At 35.8% G+C, this 27,974-nt stretch overlaps 1 protein-coding gene across 4 annotated transcripts in view; it reads right to left on the bottom strand.

Moving 5' to 3' along the window:
- The window catches only part of SENP6 (SUMO specific peptidase 6), a 115,515-nt gene that overhangs the window by 2,822 nt on the left and 84,719 nt on the right, over positions 1-27,974 (bottom strand). For all 4 annotated transcript variants that reach the window (XM_081094855.1, XM_081094857.1, XM_081094856.1 and 1 more), the window contains 8 exons: positions 27,325-27,551; positions 25,586-25,692; positions 25,345-25,461; positions 16,117-16,239; positions 14,529-14,621; positions 6,819-7,249; positions 2,340-2,443; positions 769-857 (listed from right to left, as the gene is read on the bottom strand). In XM_081094855.1, coding sequence (XP_080950981.1) covers positions 769-857; positions 2,340-2,443; positions 6,819-7,249; positions 14,529-14,621; positions 16,117-16,239; positions 25,345-25,461; positions 25,586-25,692; positions 27,325-27,551 — 1,291 coding nt within the window. The remainder of the gene's footprint in view (positions 1-768; positions 858-2,339; positions 2,444-6,818; positions 7,250-14,528; positions 14,622-16,116; positions 16,240-25,344; positions 25,462-25,585; positions 25,693-27,324; positions 27,552-27,974) is intronic.

Genomic DNA, 27,974 nt, shown 5'->3' with positions numbered 1-27,974 from the left:
CTTTGAACACTCACTATAAGACTCAACCTTCAAAATTTTGTTATAAACCCAAGTAAAGGTAAGGAAGTCTAATGTAGTGCAAAGTGACCTGGAATGTTTAAAGGTCTAGGTCAGTGGTTGGCAAACTCATTATTCAACAGAGCCAAATATCAACAGTACAACGATTGAAATTTCTTTTGAGAGCCAAATTTTTTAAACTTAAACTATATAAGTAGGTAGATTGTTATTAACTTAATGAGGGTACTCCTAAGGCTTAGGAAGAGCCACACTCAAGGGGTCAAAGAGCCGCATGTGGCTCGAGAGCCGCAGTTTGCCGACCATGGGTCTAGGTTCTTCCAGGCTAAAATTTTGTGGGATTTGGAGATCTCTTAACTGTTCAAGGTCTCTATATTTTTCTTTATAAATGAGGTTTGCTTTTCAAAAGCTGTTAATGGAGTTTTAACCAACATTTTCTACAAAGAAAAAAAAAAAAGTAATAAAACTGTCTAGCCCGGCTGGTGTAGTTCATTGGTTGAGCATCGACCCATGAACCAGGTCACGGTTTGATTCTGGGTCAGGGCACATGCCTGGATTGCAGGCTTGATCCCCACTGTGGGTGGGAGGCAGCCGATCAATGAGTCACTCTCATTATTGATGTTTCTCTCTCTCTCTCCACCTCCATCCTTTCTGAAATCAATACAAATATTTAAAAAACAAAACAAAAAACTGTTTAGTCATGTTATTTTATGAAGGTACATAAATAAAGATTTTCATGTAATCAATGCTTACTGTTTACAGATAGTAGGCTTTAAATGCCACTGTCCTATTTCTGAATTGCAGTTGTCATCGGTAAGGAATCCATCGTCACTACTGTCATCCTATAAGAGAGAGCCTGCTGTTAGTATTGAAAATATACAATCTAAATAACCAATAACCTACCAAAGTAGAACTATGGAGGATAGAAATCTTTTATAACAACTATGTCAAAAACATTTCTAGTCAGGTGATCAAACACAAAAATTGGGATGTTACTTGATTCCAATTATCTAATATCACAACACTGACGTTTTAATGAAAAGAAACTACAAATCAAAGGAATCTGAAAAATTATTACATCATATGCTCAATCTAGAATACATTTTTAAAGACAATATATTACGACTGATTCTTCTCTGGTCAAATACCATTGCTCTGATTTTAGGTGTTTCTATAAAAATTAAGTTAGCTGGTTACTAAGATAACTGTTTCATAATAGGACATGAGTAACTTTTATTTATTACTCTTTTACATAAATTTTTTAAAAATCAGAAATATTTCAAGGGTTTCTGGAAACACTGTTCTCCTTAACAAAACCATATATCCACTTCATTTGAGAGAAGACAGCTTAATGACAGTGTCTTATTCTATAAATTATCTTGCATGTAAAATAAACAAAGCTTATTTTGTTCTATGAGAAGCTTTTGGCAACCTTACAAATGAAATAAGTGCTATGACCAAAGAAGCATGAATGCTCATTATAAGCCTTACATATAACCCATATGTATGTCTGTATACGTTTGAGAGAAAAACTATGTTTTATAGCCATATAGACCATTTAAACATCACAAAAAATGGCTTTGTTCACAAGAGAAGAAAGAAACTTTGTGCAGTATAAAGCTATCTTCACTACTAAATAAATTCAGTTTGTCCTAACTAAAAAAAGTTAAAGAATTAAAGAAATAGTATGCTATAGGATTTTTATAAACTTTTCTCTAGATATAAAGTCATTTTTAACTGAAATTATAAAATATTTTAAATAACGTATTTTATTCTTGGTGTTAGTAAAGTTTATTGGAGCAAGTGAGACATTAAAGAAATATTAGAGTAGATCTATGTTAGTTTTAACTAAGTATTATTTGCTCCTGCCATATATATTAAATTAGACCCCCCCAAAAATCACTGAAAATGTAGACTATAATACAGTTTTAGTTTAATTATAATCAAAACGTTAAACATTTGTCTTCTGAATGTCAAGTTAGACCAAAGGTTAGATATAGCCCATAAACAATTTAAAAGAGGAAGAGAAAGGGTGGTAGGGGTGGTGGCTGTGTTGATTTGAAAAAATTTATTTTCTATTAAAATGGTGGGTATTTTTAGTTTCATCCACAAATGGGGGGGTGGGGAGGGTGGCTCAAAACTAAAAGAAAACAGCACTAGCACATTTATCCTAGCAACCTCTGAACTGAAAACTTAATTTGTGTTTTAAAATGAAAACCAAGTCCAGATGCAAGAGTTACTGGTTGAAGAAACTACCTGTAAGACTCCAAAGAAAAACACTTAAGTAGATAAAACATCAGAACTTTTTGTCAAGTAAGTTTCACCTGGTTATCCTGATCTTCTGAAAAGTCAATGAGTTCATCTTCAAGCAATCTACTAGCTTCAGCTGATTCATCACTATAGTTTAGTCTGATTTTGCTTAAACCATCTGTATTAATAAGAAACATTATATAATTTAAAAAGCCCATGCATATAACTTATAGTATATAGGCTATAAGATGTTAGGCAGGTAATCAATAAAGGATATAGTAATTAAGGATACAACATCTGCCTTAGCATGTAGTATCCAAATGTAAAATAAATTACTTTTAATTAAACCCTGGATTGGCATGTCAATTACAGAATTGTTTCTACTATTCAGACCTTAAAATTCATTAAAACTTAAAAACTAGGCATCAATTATATGATTAAATATAAATGTATATTTAAATATAAGTATGAATATATTATACCTACGGATGTATATAAATAAATATTTTTGTGCTAGGTATGTCAGATATCTTTAACTAATAACAAAAGCGACAATAGTCAGAAAATAACCTAAATGACAGATATTATTCTAATAAGATAGTTATTAAATGGTAGCCCTGGCTGGTTTGGCTCAGTGGATAGAGCATCAGCCTGTGGACTGAAGGGTCCCGGGTTTGATTCCGGCCAAGGGCATGTACCTTGGTTGCGGGCACATCCCCAGTAGGGAGTGTGCAGGAGGCAGCTGATGGATGTTTCTCTCTCATCGATGTTTCTAACTCTCTATCCCTCTCTCTTCCTCTCTGTAAAAAATCAATAAAATATATTTTTAAAAAAATGGTAGAACATAAAATGAAAAACTGTACATTTTAAACTAAAACTGTGAAAATATGAAAAACTGTACAATACAGGATAAAAAAAATAAACACGATTAAAATAGGCTTGCTTTTGGACAAATAAAAAGGAAAAGACAAAAATGAAAATAATCTTCATGTTAGAATAGTTACGGATGAGTCCCCCAACTCGGTATATGTTTCCTTCATGTCTGGTTATATTCATTTTTCAATAAAATAAAACAACACAAGCCTAATGTAGATGCTGGTAGTACAAAAATAACTGACTCATAAAAAATTTGAAATGAATACTTTTAAAGGTCTATTTCAAGAATCATCTTAAAAATCTATAATTTTGCTTAAAGAAGCTAATCACATAAAATGTTTCAAAGGAATATGATTTACATGAAAACTGAGTCAGGCACTTTAATACCAACTATACCAATATTGTTTATTGTCGAGCATACTATTTCCAAGTTTTAAAAAGTGTAATTTTAAGATAGGGAAAAATTTATTTTGGCATACGATTTTAGAATGGAATTAAGAATAGCAATCTAAGAATGATGGGATGAAAAAACAGAGAAATAAAATGTGCTCCTAAAAAGACACGTATAAAAATCTAAATGTTGTAATCAAAAACACTACTTAAAATAACTAATAAAGCACTAGAGTAAATCCTTTTGCTATGCAAAGAATAACTTTTTATTTTATTTTGTTTTTTAAAATATATTTTATTGATTTTTTACAGAGAGGAAGGGAGAGGGATAGAGAGTTAGAAACATCAATGAGAGAGAAGCAATCGATCAGCTGCCTCCTGCACATCCCCTGCTGGGGATGTGCCTGCAACCAAGGTACATGCCCTTGACCAGAATCAAACCTGGGACTCTTCAGTTCCCAGGACGATGCTCTATCCAGTGAGCCAAACCGGCCAGGGCAAGAATAATTTTTTAAAATTTTTCTTTTTCATACACCTGTATTTTATGTTTGAAACCAAAACAACTATATTTGAATAAAATTTATTCAAATCCTCAAGCAATTTAGAATTAGTTAATTACAATCAAGTTATTCTAGAGGTAAATTATTTATATCTACAAAACTGTCATATAAACAAATTAAACTGTATATGCATTTCAAATGGAACAATAATTTAACTAGTGTAATCAATTCCTTCAACCATTTCATTCAGTAAACAATTGCTCTGATATAAAGTGAGAGGTGGCAACTCCATCAGCTGTTCTCTCAATCAGTCCCAGTTCCTGAGAGCTTCATAGTGAGATCATTTGAAGATGTCTGAGTTTGAGTCTAGAGATTAAACATACACATTTTTCATGTTCCATACAAGACAACTATTTCATGTGGTGTCCAACGGAAAAAACAGCAAATGGAAGTAGTGATACCACATATTATTTTCCTACAGTTGACCTTAAAAGAACCTAATTCCTGTGAGAAGATATAATTCCACTTATTTACTGTAGCATATTATCTGACATCAATAGACAACACTTCTAACTGTATATATTTGATGCTTAATATTATATTAAAACTGTCTAAAATGCTTCATTAAGTCCTGCCAACTATACTCCCAGTCCAAACAGAAATCAATTACTGAGATCTTAATCATGTCACAAACATTTTTATGTTTTCTGTATCCTAATTTTTAGTGAAGTTTTCATTTTATATAGGATAGACTGCCTAACCATCCTCTCTGAGGTAGTAAGGTTACCTCTAGAGAAACTCTTCTTTAATGTGCTTCTTGGTGAATGATCCCTTTGAAGCATCTGATGAAAGCTATGGGACCTCATTCTTGAAAAATGCACACACCTACTGTAGAGCACCATTTTTTCTTCTTTTTAAAGCACCATTTTTTTTTTTTTTAGACCACCATTTTTTTTTTTCAAACTGTGGGGCACTACCACTATTAGATTAATTCAAGGGAATAGAAAATATCAGTGTATCACACACAATAAAGGTAAATTAATTTCCTTTAAGAAAGATATTACACACATACTAAAAAAAAAAAAAAAAAAAAGCCAAAACAAATACCAAATGCACAAACTATAATAAAAAAAAATACTTAGAATAAACGAATATTGAAAGGCAAATTATGTAAAACAGATTATTCCTACTGCGGTCTCCACTAGCATTTGTGAGAATATTTACTCAACTTTAACTGCTACTATAACTTTAAAGACTGGAACATTAATTTGTAGTAGAAGGCCACTAGGAAATTTCTGGAGTTTGTGTATATGAAGCCCTAGGTTTTTGTCCCATTGCTTGGTTTTTAAATCATGCACTTTAATTTATTTTTCATTTGAATTCACATTAAAATGGATGAAATTACTGATCAAAGGGGGAATTTAAAAAAATAGTTCAATGAAGATACTCACATACCACTCCCCTTTTCTGCCTCTTATCTCCAAAAGGGCACATATATAAATACTCTAGTGCTAGTATTAGCTTTATGCAGCTTAGTATGTCAAACTAAATAAAAAGTAAAAATATATTTATAAGACCTCAGCAATAGCTTTCTTCTGATTTACTAAAATAAACTGGTAAAAGTACCAAGAGTATACTCAGTATTCACAATTTTTGATAGGTTCTTTCTGAATTTACATACATTTTTCTATGCTTTATACTGACCTTTTTCCTCCAAAAAAATATATTAGGATCTATTCACAGTTTAGTAAGTTTACAAGGTATACACTATAGCACTGTATCAATTTAATGGAGTAGACTTTTTTACCTTGGGGATGGAGAGAAAATTATACAATCAACTTCACATGAAATTTAAGTATTTGAACAGAAACCTCAGATTTCCATAACAAGTGCTAGAAATATGGACTGATTCAAGAAAAAACAAACAAACCACAATTTATAAAAACTGAAGGGAAATAAAGACAGGCTGCACCAGTGCCCTTCTTCACACTGGAAAAATGAAGGAGAGTGAAGAATAAGGAAATAACCTTTAATTTCAATGTCAACAACCATTTTGGAGGAAAACCTTTAATTTCTGCCTCTGGCCACTTGATTTTCAATTTCCCATCTGTAAAGTGAGAAGACTGAACTAATTCACCTTACAGGTGTAAGACTGTGTACAACTACTGTTTATCCTGAATACAATAAATTTCCTTTAAAATGAAAATAAGCCCTGGCCGGCTTGGCTCAGTGGATAGAGTGTCAGCCTGCGGACTGAAGGGTCCCAGGTTCGATTCCGGCCAAGGGCACAGGCCTGGGTTGTGGGCTCGATCCCCAGTGGGGGGTGTGCAGGAGGCAGCCGATCAATGATTCTCTCTCATCATTGATGTTTCTATCTCTCTCTCCTTCTCCCTTTCTCTCTGAAATCAATAAAGAAATATATTTAAAAAAAAAGAAAAAAAAAGAAAATAAATCCAAGATCTTATGAATGGAAAATGTAGACCTTGTACTACAATTTTAAAACTGCACTCTTTGTAGAGGTGAGGGGAATAGACTGTACAAGGCAATTTTTTTTCGAGTGATGGAAAGGTTCTAAATCTCGACTGTTGTAGTGATTACATGACTATAAACATTTATCAAAGCTCACTGAACTATACTTATAAAATGATGAAATGTTCCATTTAGATAAATTATACTTCCATAAATCTGACTTTTAATAAAAAGTGTACCCTGAAATCTTAATCCTGATTATAAAAAATCCAATTAACTCTGAATTCCTTGATTCTTTCAAAACATTTAGAAACATACCTGTATGGTGCACAGAATTTAAATATTCATTCTGTAGGCCATTCTCACTTGTAGTCCTATCAACAATTTTCTGGCATGCAGATTCTCCTTGATTTGATTCTTCATTTTCACTTGCAGTATGATTGATTTTTTTCAGACTACATTTCGCACTGCATATGTTTCTCCGATAATGAGAGTCACTTTCTTCCTGTTCAGCACTTGAATCAATTACAGCCATGCAATGCTTTTTGTTTAGCATCTTCTTAATTATAGGCTTGGCAGAAGAGTTTTGTGAACAACTGTCCATTTCACTGGCTGAAGGAGAAGAAATACAACTGTCCTCTACAGTTGAACATTTTTGCATGGCGGTATTTTCATGGTAATGAGGATTAGGTTCATACTTCGGTTTTTCCAAACCAGGGAAACAAACAACAGCCAAAAACCAGTGTGCACTGTAAAAAACAAATGAAACTATTGAATATATTATTAGAAAAGTTTATTATATTTGGCAATAAATATCAATTGAAATGCTTTTCTAAAGCTTTTCTGAAGAAATTTATTAAGAATGCCCAATTTTTTCAACCTAAGTTTTGTTAGAATTTTCTAGCCTGTATTCACTTTTGCAAACAATCCTTTAAACCTTTTCTTGCTTGTGGAATGAAAAATTTATTTTTTTCAGGTAATTTAACAAAATATAAATGATATCACTGCCAATTCATCATTCCCATTCACCTTCCTTTTGCTTTATTTATGTCAAAGGATAGAAATCTACCTAGTCTTAAAATTAAAATGTCTTCAGAAGTTTAATCAGACTGTATAATTTTGAAGTTTTTAAATATTGTACATATATATAGCTTTTAAAAAACTTTAACCATGTCTGTGTGTCTCTTATTAATAAGGTAGGAATTGCTTAACATTGAAAGTATCAAATAATCCTGTCTCATGCCATACTGAAATGTAAATACACTAAAATGAAATAACATATCCAATGTAATGATTATAAAAGAACTGAAAACATTAGTAGAGTTCCAGCTATCAAGTGGATGCTCGTGATATAGCTGAATTCAGGTACCACAGCTCTCAACAGCAGGATATAAGCCATAAGTAAGAAGCTACACAGCTAACACTGGCTACTAGTGATTAATCTAATGAAGAATTTTACTGAGGGCTTACTATTTGCTAGGTAGTATTACATGCTAAAATAAAAGGAACAGGCCATAGATGTTAGAGAACTTACTAGCCTGAGCACAATGTTTATAATATAGTAGGATGTTCAACAGGTATTTTTTGAATGAAAAAAATAAATCTAGTGAAGAGAATAAAAGTTATGCTACATTCTCATTTCTGCAAAATGTTAAATTACACCAAGGCAATACTACAGAACAGCACTGTCTCTTCATTGGACAGCCTAAATAGAAAGATCAGAGGTTGGCTTCATCCTCAGTACTATAAAGGACAAGTGGAGGAATGCTTCTCTCCTTAATTACTAATCCTCAGTATCCTGTGGACTTAGGTCAGATTAGGGTGGTAGAAATAGTAGCACACCAACTTTCTCACTTGAACTCTAAGATACAGCTAATTGAATGTCACATCTGAATTTCAGAAATGTTAAAATGTGAAAAAAATGTGTTTTAAAGCTGATTAAACAGTTACTCTCCACCTATAGCAACAACCTAAGTTTATCACTGTTTTTAACATTTCTCAGTTATGACAATGTAGATACAAGCTATAAATTTTTTAATGCCTCACTGAAAAAGTAGGAAAATTCTTTCTTCACCTAGCTGACAGAAGAAAGCTGGAAGAAACAGCTGAGATCACTTTCAACCTCTAAGAGCCATCATTTTGCTTTAATGATCCTTTTAATAGCACCTACATTGAGCTTAAATCACCAGTGGGAGAAGAGGCTAAAACAGGTAATTCCACGTATCTGAAGATGGATTAGATCCAAATATCAAATTTCTGCCCCTTATCAATTACTAGGACAATTTTTAACAAATAGTTTTTAATTGGAAAATTGAAAATAAAACAAATGACAAATATAGACTGTAATATAATCAGTGTGTATAAATACTGTGGCTTACCTCTTAAAAATAAAACAAAATGCACCCTCAAGAATTATGGCTATTCTTCCATGCACAAATGGCATAGTACTCTTGCAGAATCGTTTTCTGGCTCCACATCTTTATTCATTCTCTACTTTTCACTACTGATCATAGTTTCTATCCACATCAGATAGAGTGACTAAGAAGATGTGCCTCTGTTGCCAAATTGTGTGTATTTCAAAATTATATTTCTATTTAAAATTTTTATAATTCATTTCAGACAAATGGCCATACACACGCACGCACACACACATACATACACACACTACTAGCCTGGTGCATGAAATTCGTGCACATTAAAAGGGAATTAATTACCCTAAACGGTTTGGCTCAGTGGATAGAGCATCGGCCTGTGGACTCAAGGGTCCCAGGTTCAATTCTGGTCAAGGGCATGTACCTTGGTTGTGGGCACATCCCCAGTGGGGAGTGTGCAGGAGGCAGTTGATTGATGTTTCTCTCTATCCCTCTCCCTTCCTCTCTGTAAAAATTCAATAAAATATATATTTTTTAAACAGGGAATTAATTAGCAGAGATATTTTAATATTGCTATTTGCCCTTTCTCTATAATAGAAGTGTGATGAAAGGAAATTAGTAAAATGTATATGAAAATAATATATAAATTTATTAATAAATAAACAGTAACAAAAGGATATAACAGAGGCATGATATAAAAACAACAAAAACATGATATGAAAACAACAAAAACATGATATGAAAACAACAGTGATGCCAACAATGACTGATAAAGTGATTAAACTTATTCTAATATCTCCCTGTACACCACATTAAGAGTGTAAACACTTTCAAAGTGCTTGACTAACTTCCCTTGTGATGAAGTACTTAGAACTTTAACTGTAACATCACATGCTCTTCAAACTCGAAAGAAAGCAACATATAACTGACCATGTGCAAAAACGGGTTCAGGTAGGAATATGCTACTTTGTCTAGAGTTTGTTCTTGTGATTTATCAACAGTCATCACAAATGCTGGCATTGTGGGAAACCGTCGTCGAATCAATTTAAATGGGAGGCCAGTGTCAGATGGGGACAAATTAATTCTTGGAATCAGAACAGCCTCTCCCTCTGCAGATCCTGTTAATACTCCAGCTTCGATAATGTTAGGTCGTAATCTTTTGATAATAAATCTGGTACCATTACAAAGACCCCAGTTACTACTGAGATTTCTCAATAGCATGATGATTGCACCCACTTTCAATTTTAATTTATGACAGGGCATTCCCAAAGGAGTAATACTATTAAGAAATTTGATGGGAAAATTTTCCTTTTCAGCATCATCTGTGTAATCAATGGAATCATCACTCAAATATGTGTGAAAATCTCCATCGAGTATATCCAAATTTTCTTCATTTAATTTTTGAACATGCTCATTTTTTGGACAAAGAATTGCACGTTTAGATATATTTTTAATATTACCTATAGCAGTGGTTCTCAACCTTGGCTGCACATTAGAATCACCTGGGAATCTTTTTAAAATCCTGATTCCTGGGCCTCATCCTCCGGAAATTGTTTCTTTGTTATGGGGTGGGGCCACAACATTAGTAACAAAGAAACAGAGTTAAAACTTTATTGTGGGGAGCCGCTACAGTGTTTTGGACAGGTTCAAGCCTTGGACTGATGAGAGGGCACAGTCCTCTCATTACCACGTGCAAGTCCCAGCTTGGAGGGCAGGGCCCTCCCAGAACAATTATAGCCAACAGCTGTAGTTGTAAGCTTGAACCCTTGGTCTGAACACATGGCCACACATGCTTGAGTGATGTAGGTTTGATAGAGTTCAGGTGCATGTAGCTGAGGAGGATTGAATCCCAGGAAAATGTTGTGAACATCTTTGTCATGCCCTTACTTTGCCTTGTAGCATCTGCTATAAAATACAGGAATGGCTGTGGGCGTGGTCGCTCTCAGAGAAGCAGCGACCCACCGAGACCCAGCTTTCATTCTCTTGTCTGTCTTTTCTAAGCCTTTCAGCCGCCCCCACTCAGGTTCACCCCGGGCTGTGCTGGCTCCGCACACTTTAGAAAGATATGCCTCCACGCTCCCAGGGCAGGTTCCTGCCTCAAACCCTGCCCTTACAGGAAACAGCTCAGGGCAGGGCACAGCCGTTGCCAAGACAACCCCTGAGGGACTGACTTCCTTCTGCTTGGTTGCTGCAGTTCAGGTCGTGACGAACACCATCCATCATTTTTATATAAGTAGATATTCTCCATTTCACCTATTAGGCAGCTTACAAATTACTTTATATAACAAATATATGGCAAGAAACCTTATTTTGAGAAGAATGAAGAAAGTGAAGATTAAGGGAAAACCAAGATGGCCGCATAGGTAAATACCGGAGTTTGCTGCCTCAAACAACCACTTCAAAAATACAACTAAAAGACGGAACAGACATCATCCAGAAAAACAGGAAGGCTGGCTGAGTGGTAATTCTACAACTAGAAGGAAAGAGAAAAGCATACCGAGACTTAAAGGAGGCGCAGTGTGGAAGTAAAATCCTAAGGTACAGAGGCCCACACGGAGGGGGCTAGCGGCTGAGAGCATGATTGCCGTTTTCAATCGGGAGGGATTCTCAGGCTCTGAGCTCCAGTTCCGGGCGAGTCTCTGGGGACCCAGACGCATACGGGAGAAGCGGGACTGTCTGGCATCGGTCGGAACTCGAGGGCAACTTTCTCTCAGAGGGGCTTGCAGTGGTTGCTGAGACACTGAGAAGTGGAGCCTCTGAGAGCAGCCATAAAACTGCTAGCCCCGCCCTGTTGATCCCGTGGGACCCGCCCCGCCCAAGCCCTGCAGGGAGGCTTTTGTTGGATAGCCTAAGGCAGAGGCTAGATTAGCACCTCCCTAGTGATCCAGGAGCCAGTGTACCCAGAGGTCAAAGTGGGGCCATCCAGTTTGCAGCTCCGTGGAACCATAAAGGACACACTCAGGGGGCAGACTCAGTGAGCACCAAAGCCCCATTGAAGCAAGTCTTGCCCCGGAGGGGTGTCTCCAGCACAGAAGTTCTCCCACTGCAGACACAGCTGATTCTCACAGCCAATTGGTCTGGAGGTCAATTCCTCCGAGTGTTACCTACAACAATCAAGGCTTAACTACAACAAGACTGTGCACAAAGACCACAAGGGGGTGCACCAAAAGTGTCCTCCTCAGGTAATTGGGGAGACTTAACCAATGGGCTCTAGAAGACACTTAGCACAAAAAACCACTTTATCAACACAGGGAAGCATAAAAAATGTGGAGACAAAGAAAAAGGACACAAATTACAGAAATGGAGGAAACCAAACTACTGGATATAGAGTTCAAATCCACACTTTTAAGGTTTTTCAAGAATTTTCTAGAAACTGCCGATAAACTTAATGAGACCAACAAGAAATCTAATGAGACCCTCGAGGTTGTGATAAAGGACCAACAAGAAATAAAGCATACACTGACTGAAATAAAGAATATTATACAGAATCCCAACAGCAGACTAGAGGATCGCAAGAATCAAGTCAACGATTTGAAATACAAAGAAGCAAAAAACACCCAACCAGAAAAGCAAAATGAAAAAAGAATCCAAAAATATGAAGATAGTGTAAGGAGCCTCTGGGACAGCTTCAAGCGTACCAACATCCGAATTATAGGGGTGCCAGAAGGAGAGAGAGAGCAAGATATTGAAAACCTATTTGAAGAAATAATGACAGAAAACTTCCCCTACCTGGTGAAAGAAATAGACTTACAAGTCCAGGAAGCGCAGAGAAACCCAAACAAAAGGAATCCAAAGAGGACCACACCAAGACACATCATAATTAAAATGCCAAGAGCAAAAGATAAAGAGAATCTTAAAAGCAGTAAGAGAAAGTCAGTCAGTTACCTACAAGGGAGTACCCATACGACTGTCAGCTGATTTCTCAACAGAAACCATGCAGGCCAGAAGAGAATGGCAAGAAATATTCAAAGTGATGAATGCCAAGAACCTACAACCAAGATTACTTTATCCAGCAAAGCTATCATTCAGAATTGAAGGTCAGATAAAGAGCTTCACAGATAAGAAAAAGCTAAAGGAGTTCATCACCACCAAACCATTATTATATGAAATGCTGAAAGGTATCCTTTAAGAAGAGGAAGAAGAAGAAAAAGGTAAAGATACAAATTATGAACAACAAATACACACCTATCAACAAGTGAATCTAAAAATCAAGTGAATAAATAATATGATGAACAGTGTGAACTGGTGATAAAGCAGGGTTTTAAATAAATATAGCTTGATGATACTGTACAGTGAATTTGTTTTTCAAAGTGAGAAAAAAAATATTCAGAAGCTAGCCTGGCACAGTTAAGCTTATTAGACATAAATAATCTCACAGAACATCAAACTCAGACAAGGCTACTCTGCAACCATAATAAAATGAGGCAAAGCAAGGCCGTTTCATAATCTGTCTAAGCAGAGACAAACAAGGTCACAAAAACCAACCCCCCAAATATCAAAATTCCCTTTTTTGCTCAATGAGTGAATGCTACTTCTTTACCCAAGCAAACCACTGCTTTCTTAGATCTTTCCCCAAATCACCAAACTAAAGCCCAAATTTTGTTATAGGCTTTTTCAAACACACTTGCACTGAGAGGCTCCATGGTTGTCTATGGTATGTGTTCTCCTTTGATACAAGTAATAAGCCCAAAATTATCCAACTACAGGTGTTATCCTGGGGATGTTTGATTGGAGAGCATAGGAAAACAACAACAACAAAAGAAATACAAATTTAAGTCTAATAATACTCCTATAAATCAATGCCTCTTTTGGGGGAAAATAACACAAAATGCTTAAGTACCCCCTTTTACTTAGAAAATAACTGCGTAGTCAGCATGGTTTTCAACTTGAGAAAATGACAAAAATCTAGCTAGCTACCTTTTCTTCTTTTCTTGGTTAAGAGCCTAAATGTGTTTTAAACTAAGAATTCAAATTCTTCTATGGGACTTAATCATCTTTCTGTATAAAGTAGCCTTTTCTTTTTCTTTAAACATATTTTTATTGATTTCAGAGAGAAGGAGATAGAAACATTAATGATGAGAAATAATGATTGATCAGCTGCCTTCTGCACGCCCCCGCTGAGGATAGAGCCCGCAGCCCGGACATGTGCCTTTGACCAGAATTGAACCCGGGGTCCTTCAGTCTGCAGGCCAACGCTCTATCCACTGAGCCAAACCGGCTAGGGCAGTGGTTGGCAAACTGCGGTTCGTGAGTCACATGTGCTCTTTGGCCCCTTGAGTGTGGCTCTTCCACAAAATACTGACTTCTGCGCATGGGCCACGAAGTTTCAATTGCACTGTACATGTGTGCCCGCACTGGCTAGGGCAAAGTAGCTTTTTCCATATGATGTTTGCTAGACCACAAGCAGCACCATTTTAAAAATTAACATTATTCTACATTGACCACTAAGACAAAATTAGAAATATCTCATCTAGTGTTTGTAAAATTCAGTATCTTACATGATTTACTGGAAAACTACATCAATTATCATTAAAAAGGCAGTATAAGTATAGACATACAGAACAAATTTCAAAAAGTTTAAAATGGATGAAATCTTCACATCCTAAACATATTTTCTAAAAATTGTCACATTTACAGAAAGGGAATTCTTACTCACGCTTCATTAAGGGGTACAAAAATAAAATCCTTTTCAAAAATATCTACATGCCGGGTCCATGTTTTTACTCTCCCATGCCGCTTTTGCTGTATTCTGTAAGACAAGACATAGACTATCAAGTTTCTGAAATGTTCCTAGTGCTTCAACTTATATGCAACAATTTATAAATTACGAATATTAAGCTGTTAACAGAATAGTTGTAAAAGATGATTTAACAAGCTGGAGAAAGAAAACAAAATATCTGAGATAGAGCTAGAAACTGCCCATCACTGAATCTGGAAGAAAGAGATATTTAATTCCTGCTACTATATACTAGAGTAAATCAGTGCTATTATTGTTTATTACTGCAGAAATGGCACAAGCAATCAGATTGAGAAGCAAATCAGACCATGACCAATGAGAACAGCAAAAGAAAGAGCAAGAAAAGTGAACATTATCTTACAGTAGATGAAGAAGAATACATTATGACCACTGGTCAAAATCAATCACAATCATCAACTCTAAGATGAAAATTAGGAATCACTGAACTAGTGGATACTATTTGTGTTATCCACATCAGCCTTCAATTTAAGCATTTAACAGCAACTTATGATTAAAAAAAAAAAACCAACTCTTTATGTGTATATTTTAATCAATTACTAAGTAAGTATTAGAGCTGGATGCAATCATTAAAGGAGAATTATAAACAAAAGTACACAGGCCTATCAAGCCTAATATGTAGAATAGTATTTCCTTAACTTATCTGAGAAGAAACATCCAAAGAACTTACTAAAAGCACAAACTTGCCTTAGCCAGTTTTGCACAATGGATAGAGCACCGGCCTGTGTATCGAAGGGTACCGGGTTGGATTCCGATCACGGGCACGTACCTAGGTTGCAGACTCATTCCTGGCCAGGGCCCTGGTTAGGGCGAGTGTAGGAGGCAACCAATTGATGTGTTTCTCTCACATCAATATTTTTCTCTGTCTTCCCTCTCTCCCCCACTCTCTTTAAAATAAATGGAAAATATACTCAGGTGAGGATAAAAAAAAGCACAAATTCACAGGTTTCTTTCATAGATAGTATGGAACATCTAGGGTAAAATAAAGCAATCTATATTTGATAAGTATCCAAGTAATTTTTTTTAAATCATCAGGCATATTGGGAAAATACTGATTTAAATATTACACCTAAAACCTTTATGAATTCTACATATTCTTAAGGTTTTAGAATATTGTGGATATTGATCCACATTATATATTGGATACAATCCAATATTATGATTGTGTTAGTAACAGATTATGTTGCCTCAACACAAATAAGTGATTTTCTAAAAAATGTGTTTTCATTGATGTTAGGGGGAGAGGGGAAAAGAGAGAGAGAAATACTTATCAGCTGCCTCCTACAGAGGACTGAGCCAGCAACCCAGGCATGTGCCCTGACTGGGAATCAAACTGGTGACTTTTTGGTTCATGGGACCCTTTTGGTGCATGGGAGAACTCTCAACCAGTTACGCCACACTGACCAGAGCACAAATAAGTGATTTTTTACTGAGTTAAATTTCAGTAACTTATTACATCTGTTCAACATTTTCAAAGAGCTTGACTTACGATAGATTAGGTGTTTCATGGAGATTTCTCCTTTCTCTCTGATTAAGGCGTTTGTAGAAAAAAGAACTGAATATATGAATTCGGTCAGCATCTTCTTTCTTCAGTTTTTCAAGCACCAAATATCTATTTTATAAAAAATAATTCCAATATAGTGAATATAGCAGTTTACCTCACACTAACAGGCAGGCAGTAATCAATTTAGCCACCATCAATTTCTATTCCTTACCACTGAAAGAAGCAGAGTTGACTTCATATTCTAGGTAATAACTACCAGATAATTCTCAAGTAATGAAAAGTATATTTGAGAGTAAAACTGTGATTTGAAAGATCTAATATTTTTTCTATTTTATTGCTTAAAGTATTACAAAGGGTATTACATATGTGTCCATATTTCACCCCCCTCCCCCCATAGAAAGTCCCCTAGCCTCCCCTATCCCCCAGTGTCTTATGTCCATTGGTTATGCTTATATGCATGCATACAAGTCCTTTGGCTGATCTCTTTCCCCCCTACCTCCTGCCCCCCAACCCTCCCCGGCCTTCCTGCTGCAGTTTGACAATCTGTTTGAGGCAGCTCTGCCTCTGTATCTATTATTGTTCAAAAGTTTATAATGGTCTCTATTATCCATGAATGAGTGAGATCATGTGGTATTTTTCCTTCATTGACTGGCTTATTTCACTTAGCATAATGCTCTCCAGTTCCATCCATGCTGTTGCAAATGGTAAGAGTTCCTTCCTTTTTAGAGCAGCATAGTATTCCATCGTGTAGATGTACCACAGTTTTCTAATCCATTCATCTACTGATGGGCACTTAGGCTGTTTCCAGATCTGAAAGATCTAATATTTTAAAACAAGGGCACATTCATAACATTATTTATAATAGCCACAAAGTGGAAATGTCAGAAACACTCATCAACTAATGAATGGAAAAATAAAATGTGGTATATATCCATACAATGAAATATACTGAACAAAAAAGCACCGATACCTGCTGTAAAATAGAAGAAACTTGAAAACACCGTGCTAAGTGAAAGAAGCTAGTCATAAAGGAGCACATGTTGTATAACTCCATGTATATGATATATTCAGAATATGCAAATCCACATAGATAGGGAAGAGCTAGTGGTTGCCTAATGCTGGAACTGGAGCTGGAGGAAAATGAGGAATCACTGCTAATGGTTATTGGGGCTCTTTGGGGGAATGAAATTATAATAATACAGACAGTGATGATTGCACAAATTTCTGAATATACTAAAACCACTGAATTGTACACCTTAAATGAGTGAATTGTATATTATGTCCATTATCCTATCTAATAAAGTGGGAATATGCTAATTGACTGCCAAGGCCTCAAAGATGATGGCACCTACACCCACAAGATGGAGGAGCCCAGTCCCCTCAGCCTCACCGGGCGGCAGGCGTGCAGCAACGCTGGGCCCACTCCCAGGCAGGCCCGGCCGCTCCGCGTACCTGGCTCCGGAGTCCTCCAGTCCCCTCAGTCCCCCAGCCGCCAAAGGCCAGCCTGAGGTGCAGGCAAGCTTTGGATGGCGGCTGCCCAGCCGCCGAAGGCTCAAGTAACCAGGGCCGGCCAAGGTTTGCACTGCCAGCAGTGGCAGCAGCAGAGGTATGATGAGGTGTTGCCTTCTCCCGATTGCCGGGTTGCCTCCCACCCCTGAGGGTTCCTGGACTTGTGAGAGGGGGAAGGCTGAGCTGAGGGACCCCCCCCCCCTCCAGTGCATGAATCTTCATGCACCGGACCTCTAGTATCTTAATATACCTATTGTTTTCATGTGCTGTTTATCCTATATAATAAAGAGGTAATATGCAAATTGACCGTCACACCCTTGCACAAGATGGCCACACCCATGTGGTCACAAGATGGCCATGCCCATGTGGCCACAAGATGGCCGGCAAGGAAGGGCAATTGGGAGCTATTGGGCTGGGAGGGGAGCAATTAGGCATTAATCAGGCTGTCAGGGAAGTGGTTAGGGGGTGATCAGGCTGGCAGGAAGAAGTGGTTAGGGGCAATCAGGCAGGTGAATGGTTAGGAGGCAGCAGTCCCTGGTTATGAGAAGGATGTCCAACTGCTGGCTTAGGGATCCCACAGGGATTTGGGCTAAACCGGCAGTCAGACATCCCCCAAGGGGTCCCAGATTGGAGAGTGCAGGCTGGGCTGCGGGACACGCCTCAGTGGCCGAATTTCGTGCACTGGGCCTCTAGTTTTAAATAATTCAGTTAATAAACCAAAAAGACCTAGCCATATATTACTTAAAAAACACACACACAAAAAGAAATAGAAAAAACCTATTCAGTGTTAAGGTTGCAACAATGCAACTTTAAAGGGATCTTATATTGGTTCTAATTTTTCCTTGCCTTAGTTGTTTTTTCTTTAGGTCTACCTCAAAACAAATAGCAATGGTTCCTTGATATCACAAAGGAAAATTATGATATATTAAATTTGTTTGTTACAAATCCTCAAAGGAACTATTCAAAATCAAGCTAATGACCATATGCATTTTATTAAAATGAGGATAATCTGAAAGCCTTATGAAATCTTACATAGAAACAGCAAATGTCCCTGAGGGCACACCTAGAGACATGTCCCTTAGCATAATATTATCATTCTGAAGCTCAAGTTCTGATGAAAAGGACCCAATTACAAAATTTCTTGCTTTAGAGCAAGTCAGTGTGTCCCCACAAAAGAAATTATAATACAGTGAATCATCTCATGACAGTTTAAATCAATCACTGAATTTTACAATAATATATTCAAAACAGAGCATGCAGTGAACTAGATTTGAGTTTAGGGGCTATATCATAATTGGTGAACCATGCAGCTTTCACCAGCCCAAACTTCAGTGGCTGCTCTGTAAAAGTGAGTCAAATAAACAGAGGGATAATTCAACTTAAAAAAGAAAAGTTATTTGTGATTTAAAAAAACTGACTCTAACTTCATATGTAAACAAATCCATGCCTTGTAAAGTGTTTTGTCTTTCTGATCTGGCATACCTCCACTGGTATTTCTGTGGCTATATATAGCTTTTTTAATGTACAATGTACATAGGTCAGAACTATTAACTTTAATTAGAAAAGCCATGTCTCTTATAGAATTGAAGGGAAATTTTAAGTTCATTACAAAAATCTTGTGGAAATTTCATCCATTTGGGTGCACTTTTTTTTTCTGTATAAATCATTTAAATATTGAATGTCATGGTAAAGCTGTCCACTTGGTACTTCATAAAGTGAACATTCTAACAATCAAATCATGACTTAACTATAGGATGAAGTAAAAAGATTATTTTAAGGTTACTCTGCTAGTCTAGTAATATGTGACTTTGAAAGTAATTTTTATTAAAGTAATTCTTTTCTTCTCTGCATTTTATTAACATTCTTTAGATGCAATGACCTTTTAAATCTTATAATACTGACAAACTTTAAAAGTTTGTTTCTAATTTGTAGAGTTAGGAAATAACGAGCAAGCTTTGGTAAGAGCCGAATAACTGATTTTAACAGTGATGTTTTAAAAAATTTTTCCTTTTAAAATTCACTTCTAAGTATGTCACAAGTGTGGCTCAGTGGTTGAGCATCGACCTATGAACCAGGAGGTCATGGTCTGATTCTGATTGTACATGCCAGGGTTGTGGGTTCGATCCCCAGTGGGAGGCGTGAACGAGGCAGTTGATCAATGACTCTCTCTTATCATTTATGTTTCTATCTCCCTCTCCTTTCCTCAATGAAATCAATAAAAATAAATTATATATAAAAGAATGTTACAAGTATAGGATGTCCCCCCAAAATGCATACATATACTTTGAATAATTATAAAGGCCAGTGTTTATTAAAATACATTTCATTTTCAAAATTGAGCTATTAGCTGTTAAAGTGTATGTACATTTTTTTGGACACCCTATATACAAATTTTAAAGTCATGGATTTTGTTAGAATTTTATTTGGAATACTGATCTACATTAGAAAAGATAGAACTTGTAGATAATCAAGTTTATTGTAAAAATTTTGTTTTAAAGTGTAAGTATAAAATGTCAAGGAGTCTCCTGAAAATATAAAGAATTTCAACAGTATAAACAAACGATTATAAAATGTCTACTGTAATGTAAATTATATATTATTTATGTATGAAATAGAATAAACTAAAATATAAATAAAATATTAGGAGTTCAACTTAGTTTTTAGATCCACCAATATGCGTTCAAAAATGGAAACATTTTAAATAAAAAGACGTAAGAAGGTTAAAAGTAAAGTGGTAAAGAAATACATTAGCATGTAAACAGAACCATGTAAACATAATCTGAAAGAAACCTGGAATAGCTATATTCATTTTGAACAAAGTGGACTTAAGAAAGATTATCAAGGATAAAGAGAGACATTACATAATAAAGGGATCAATCTCTGAGAAGGCATAAACATGTATGTGCCCAACAACAGAGTTTCAAAATACATAAGGCAAAAACCGATAGATCTAAAAGGAGAAACTAACAAATTCATAATTACAACTGGAAATCAACAACCTTCTCAATAATTGATAGAATCGGTATGTAGAAAATCAGTTAAGGACAAAGATAAGTCCAATATCAAACAACTTGACCTAAATGACATTCACAGAACACTTCATCCAACAACAGCAGTGTTGTTCTATATATTCACTTAAGACTTTTCAATAGTTTGGTTTGTTAAGTATATAGTAGGATTAAGAGGTAAGCGAAATAGTCCAGTCAGAGAAAGATAAATATTACATGATCTCACTCATTTATGGAACATAATGAACATCACAAACTGATGAACAAAAACAGATCCAGAGACAGAGAAGCATCGATCTGACTGCCAAACCTCAGGGGAAGGTAGGGGAGGGTGGGGGTAAGGGAGAGAGATCAACCAAAGGAATTGTATGCATGCATTTAAGCCTAACCAATGGACACAGACAACAGGGCGGTAAGGGCATGAGTGGGCGGTTGGGCAATGGAAGGATAAGGACACATATGTAATACCTTAATCAATAAAGAAAAAATAAAAAAGATAACTTTTTTTAATTATGGAAAAATACGTAAAATTTGCAATCTTAACCATTTAAGTGTACAGTTCAGTGGTGTTATGTATATTCCCATTGTTGTGAAACAGATCTTTTTAAACTTGCAAACTGAAACTCTATATCTAAAAAATGACAATTCCTTGCTCCAGGTAACCACCATTTTTCCTTTCATTTTCTATGAATTTGACTACAAATTATCTACGTGGAACTATATAGTACTTGTCTTTTTGTAGCTGGCTTATTTCACTTTCCATAGTATCTTCCAGATTCACCCAGGTTGTAGCATGTGACAGGTTTCCTCTATCTGTTTTTTTTTTTTTAACCCTCACCTGAAGATATGCATTATTTGTTATTGTGTGTGTGTGTGTGTGTGTGTGTGTGTGAGAGAGAGAGAGAGAGAGAGAGAGAGAGAGAGAGAGAGAGACAGAGACAGAGACAGAGACATCGATGTGAGGAACATTGATTGGCTGCCTCCTGTACACACCTGATCAGATATCTAACCCACAACCCAGGTATGTGCCGAGTAGGAATCAAACCCACAACCATATGGGACAATGCTCCAATCCAACTGAGCCACCTTTTGTTTATCACCCATCCATCAATGAACAGTTTGGGTTGTTTCCACCTCTTGACTATTATGAATAGTGCTATGGGTGTGCAAAAATCTCTTTGAAACATTACTCTCAATTCTTTTGGATAAATACACGGAAATAGGATTGTTAGATCACATGGTAGTTCTATTTTTAATTTTTTGAGGAACCACCATACTATTTTCTATATTGGCTGTAAGATTTTACACTCGTACTAGCAGTACACAGGGTGCCATTTGTCCACATTATTTTAGTTTGTCTTTTGTTTGTTTTGTTTTTTTAATATAGTTGCCATCCTAATGGGTGTAGGGCGACATCTCTTTTTGGTTTTGAATTTTCTTTGATGACTAATAATGTCAAGGATCTTTTCATATCCTTATTGGATATTTGAATGAGATAACATCTTTTGATTTTGCTTAAGAGCTTTGTCTGAACTTGTCATTGAATGACTGATCTCAAAGGGATCTACATCTGCAAAATTAGGCATCTAAAATCTAGGGCAGTTTCTCTTGTCAGCAAATCTGTAACACACTTATAATGTACTGAAACATATTCCATTCCCATTAACTCTTCAAAAGGAAAAACAGTATCTTTGATAACGGGGTAGTATAGTTAACATAAATAGGAGTATAATATTACCCCCTAATGTTAAGTAAAGCCTACGGGTTGATGGTGTTGTTGCATTCTTCTGTATCCTTGTTGATTTTGTTTAGTTGTTCTATCAAATTGTTGAGAGAGGGAAATTAAATTCTCCAGTTATATTTTTGGATTTTTCACTTTCTCCTTTTAGATCAGGGATGAGGAATGTCCCGCGTATAGGCTGTGTAAGGCCCGTGAAATCATTTGGTCTGGCCCTGCCAAGTCATTAGGGATGAGTTAATTAAATGTTTGACGAAATATAGGAGGTTAATTTTAACTTGGTAATTTTGTATGGCCCTTGAATGATGTTATAAATATCTAAATGGCCATTGGCAGAAAAAAGTTCCTCACCAGTTTTAGATCTATCAGTTTTTGCTTCACATATTTTGTAGCTCTGTTTTATGGCACATTCCCAATAAGTACAGCTAGATCTTCTTGATGGATTCACTCATTTATCACTATATAATGTCCCGCTCTATCCCTGGTAAGTAATTGTCTTTGCTCGGAAGTTTACTTTATCTGATATTAACAGAGTAACTCCTGCTCTCTATTAATATTTGCATGCTCTATCTTCTTCCATCCTTTTCATATATATATGTAATTATCTTTGAAGTGAGTTTTTTTTTTGTAGATAAGACACACTTGGCCTGTGTTGTTTATTCCACCCACAAAGTTTCACGTGTTCATAATTGTTCATTAAAAATTATATGATGGGTACTTTAAAATATTTGTCCAATAATTCTAATATCTGTGTAATCTTGGTGTTGACTATTGGCTGTTCTTTCTCATTCAGTTTGAAATCTTTCTGGTTCTGGGTGAGACAAGTAATTTTATCTGGACATTGGAAAGCATTGTAAGACTCTGGATTTCATTTAATTCTTGTGTTTTAGCAGGCTTTCCCTGGCACCACACTTGTGTTTGAAACGGGCACCAACTCATGACTCCCAGGTGGGGTGGAGGTTTAGGTTCTCCACTAGGCACCATTAACGTGGAAGGGCTCCATGTTACTGTTGGATGGGGATGGAAGGCTTCCCACTAGGCTTCCACTGGTACTACCTCCAGTGGATGGGGATGAGTACCTCATTATCCCCCATGGACTAGGGTGAAGTCCGGATGTATACTGGACCCTAATTAGCTTAGGGTAACTGTGACCTCAAAGTTATTCTTAGCCTTTATCTGCCTTGACCTCTGTTGATACCACTAAATGTGTCCAGCTTTAAAGCATTTACCTCCCTTTAATTTTATGACTCTCTCTGGATTTTTCTTCTTAAACTCTCAAATATCTTCAGAATTTATTCATGGGAGCCTCTGTCTTCCCTGTCTATCTAACTCTACTATCCAGGTTCTGTCCTTATAGCCTTTTCTCATTTTTTTATCCCTACCTAAACAGTTTGATCAATTTTCTTTTCTATTTATTTATTTAAAATATATTTTTATTGATTTTAGAAAGGAAGGGAGAGGGAGAGATAGAAACATCAATTATGAGAGAGAATCATTGATCGGCTGCCTCCTGCATGCCCCCTATTGGGGAATGAGCCCTCAACCCAGGCAAGTGTCCTTGACCGGAAACAAACCTGGACTCTTCAGTTCACATGCCAACGCTCTATCCACTGAGCAAAACCAGCCAGGGCTTGATCAATTTTCATAATTAAACTACTACTTGTAAAGTAAAGCCTCCTAACCATATGTCCAGCCAGAACTCAAATGACATCCAGAACCATATATTCAACTGTTTACTGGCACTCTCCCTTTTGCTGTATCAGACATCTAAAAGGGATATTTCCCCCCTCCCCTACCCAAACCTATTCTGCTTCTGCATTCACTGCTTCAATTAGTGGCAAAATCATTTAGCAGGTCTCTGTAGTAGAAAACTAGGAGTTATTTGGCACCCATTTTTATCCTTCCTAATACCCATTCAATCAGGCTTGGAGTCCTGCTAAACAACTCTACCTCTTAAAAACATTTTATTATTTCCTTTTCCCTCAAACAAAAATGACCTAAGTAGGCTTCTTAGGTCACTTTAATTAAATTTCTTTAAATCATTTCTCATCTAGAATTCCATAATAAAAATGCTTATCAAAATGATATTAAGGAAATACACTTATGATATGACTTCTCTCATCAATACTTATCATTCGTTATAACAATGTTTTCTTTCCCCAAACAGTGGACTGCAACTATTATTAGGCTATAAAATCATTCAGCAGCTTTTAATAATCAGATTTCTAAAAATTCTTTTATGAGATACATTTGAATAAACTAGCAAGTATTGTAAAGCTCTAAGCACACTGATATTTAAGTTGTTTTGTTTCATATACACACCATTTTATATCACAAACCAGTAAACACATACAAATTTACACATGTATAAACACACTGCACATACATGTATATGCATGTGTATACTGGGTCATGATGTAAGCTCTTCCAGGGAAGCTCCTTGGTCCCTCATATTTCCCAATCTCTAAAGAGAACGAAACATTCTTTTTTCTACTTTGTCTTCTATTATTGCTTCAATCTCATATTTGTGTTCCCTACAACAATAAACTTCTAACACAAGTTCTGGGTATATAAGCTGGCACTTGAACATTTACTGAAGGAAATGAGTGAGATCATACGTTTGTGCTTGCTCAAAAAATTAATACCTACCCTAGGGTAGTAACAATTTTTAAAGGCTTAAAACACTGAAAAAATAACAACATAATAAGCTGTCATTTAAAAACACTTTGTATGTGCCAGGGACTTTTCCTAGTGCTTAACATGTAGTATCTTATTTAATCCTTATAGCCTTTTTAGATATAATTTTTAAAATGAGGAACAGGTAGAGACATTAAATAACTTCCCACACTAAATGGCAATGATGGCATTCAAAACCCAAATAGTTTTGACTCCGAAAACAAAGATACACATTGTAGAATGCTAAAGAGTTGCTAAAAGGTTAGCAGAAAGTTAACTTACTTCAAATAAAAGTCTATAATAACATCATTTAAAAATTCTCCTTCACTTAGACAGTGCAGGTCCTCATTAGTAACAGAGATGCCTCCCTTAGCTGGAGGTGGTGGATATACTATCAACCTGTAACAAAAAATTTTAAAAAAGCAGATTATCAAATATTTGTGTGTGTGAATATATATAAAAGAAAAGCAATAAAACAGAGAAGAAATTTAAGGGTGTTGCAAATGTGAAGGAATTCTCTCACTTTTCTACAGGACCCATAAAGATGGTGTGACCCTCTCCAGTTTCTTCGTCATCATCAAAAAACTGAAATTGTTTGCTTCTAAGTTGTATTCTAGATTCCAGGGGCACCTGGAAAAGGAAATTAAATAATCAATTCAAAGTCAACTGGGAAATTTTTCAATAAAAAGAGCAAGCACAAGGCAAGAATGTTTTTTAATTAAAAAGGATTAAAAATATGAATCTAAAAAGTATGCATGATGTTTTAAAAAGAAACAGGAAAAAACAAGGGTCCACTTATTTATTTATTTATAATTTCTGGCACACTGATAATCTTGAATTTTTGAAAAAATGCTCTCTGGTATCTTGTCTGAAATCTCTATATCCATATTAAATTAGGTTATGTTAGTAAAATCCAAAGAACAGATATAGTATTTTTTTCTTCTAGCAGGGAAGACAAGGCAATCCATAGGATACGTAGCAGAGGCTGAGGGAGCTTCAGTTCTCCAGAGTCAAGGACTTAAAGGAAGAGTCTTCCACTGAAATTTGAGCCCATCCCAGCTACCTCATGGCTCTATCAGCCGTGGGCAAACTAAGCCCCGCAGGCCGGGACCGCGCCCTTTTATGTAATGATGTTTGCTTTGAGTTTATATGAGTTCACACAAACACTCCATCCATGCTTCTGTTCCGGCCCTCCGGTCCAGTTTAAGAACCCATTGTGGCCCTCCAGTCAAAAAGTTGGCCCACCCCTGCAGCTGCTCTTTTTTCCTTCAGAATTATCTCCTGCATACAATTTTTCAAAAGAAGGAGAATGATTCCCCTTTCTTATTCTGCTCTTTTCCTCAACTTCTCTGGTGAGGCCCTGTGAACTTCACTAAGATTGTGCCTTGGATAGCCCCATCTCCAAGTGTGTAGTCAGGTAGAAAGATTTTTGTGTTCCCAATAAATTAAGTCAGTAAAATTCAGCTGCTGTGATAAGGGACAAATTTTGAGTATTTAAGTTATATTTGTATGATTCAGGTGACTTCAGAGTTACCTACTATATTAGTTATTCTAGAACTGGATACATAAGTTGACCGTCAGGATGGTAGGTATTCTTCATTTCCCAAGTTTTCAACCATGTATGTATATGTTACATATAAGTCTACATCAGGGACCCAATTCCTTTATTTTTATCGAAGCCTATGGCATCACTGGAAACCAGCAGGGTAATAACAGACTGGAATATAGCAGTAATGTATATGTATGTTGAAAGAGGGGGAAAAAAGAGAGAAAAAGGAGATGAAAAGTAAAGAAAAGAAGAAGAGTATGGAGCCCAGCCTGCATGGCTCAGTGGTTGAGCACTGACCCATGCATTCAGAGGTCACCAGTTTGATTATCGGTTGGGGCAACTGCCTAAGTTGCAGGCTCAATCCCCAATGGGGAATGTGCAGAAAGCAGTCAGAATATACTTCTCTCTCTCCCTTCGTCTCTCACTAAAATCAATAAAAATATATTTAAAAAAAAAAAAAAAGAATAGAGTATGGAAAGGAACTAAAAATGCTTCTAAGACCTGTACCAAGTACTATTTTTGTCACAAAGTCACCTATTCACCATTATATTTTGACACAACATAGTTTACAAATTGCAAATAAAAGCAAATAATTCTGAGATGGAATTTAAAAAATCTAACTCTGAAGTGAATAGTATCATAATAAAACATATTTCCCTTTAAAGCTATATGTTATTTAAGATTATATTTTTAAAATTAAAAAGCATAATTACATTTTTAATTTTGTTTTCTTTTTGCGCACAACTTCCTTTGATCCTTTCTTCATAGGTTTTTGTACAGGCAACAAGTCTGCTATTGGCTTCTTCAAAGGGAATTTTCGCAAAAAAATTGGATACATTATTCTTTATACCAATTTCAGTAACGATACTTTCAAATACCGTATTTGCTTGAGCATCAAGGGCATTTTGAAAAATTAAAATTATATACTGTTCTTCCAAATCTGAAAAGAAATCAATATAACTATAAGTCTAAAAGAAAAAAATAAGTATATAGGAAGTTATTAGAAAAAGAGTAACAACTAGTTATTCCAAGAACATCACCAGAAATCCCTGTGTCAATGTTCAAAACAATATTTGGCAGAGTATATAAAATAAATATAAAATAAAGACCAGTGACAGTGTTACCTGACAATGTCACCTAAATTATTAAGAGAAAGGAATCAGAACACATTACTCTAGCAGTAGCTCAAGAACAAATCTATTCGTGGGTATAACTGATTTACTTCATCTAATAGGATCAAGATATATTTATAGTTTTACATATGTATAAATTAAAAATTTTATCAAACACAAATAAAATTTCCAAGTGAGCTAGAAAATTTAGCTGTAAAAACTGCTATTCACTAATGTGCAAACTCTTAAGC

This window comes from Myotis nattereri (assembly GCF_964212035.1).
Source record: "Myotis nattereri genome assembly, chromosome: 6".
In the NCBI taxonomy this organism is placed as follows: domain Eukaryota; kingdom Metazoa; phylum Chordata; class Mammalia; order Chiroptera; family Vespertilionidae; genus Myotis; species Myotis nattereri.
This window is presented reverse-complemented; position numbering and strand designations above follow the sequence as displayed.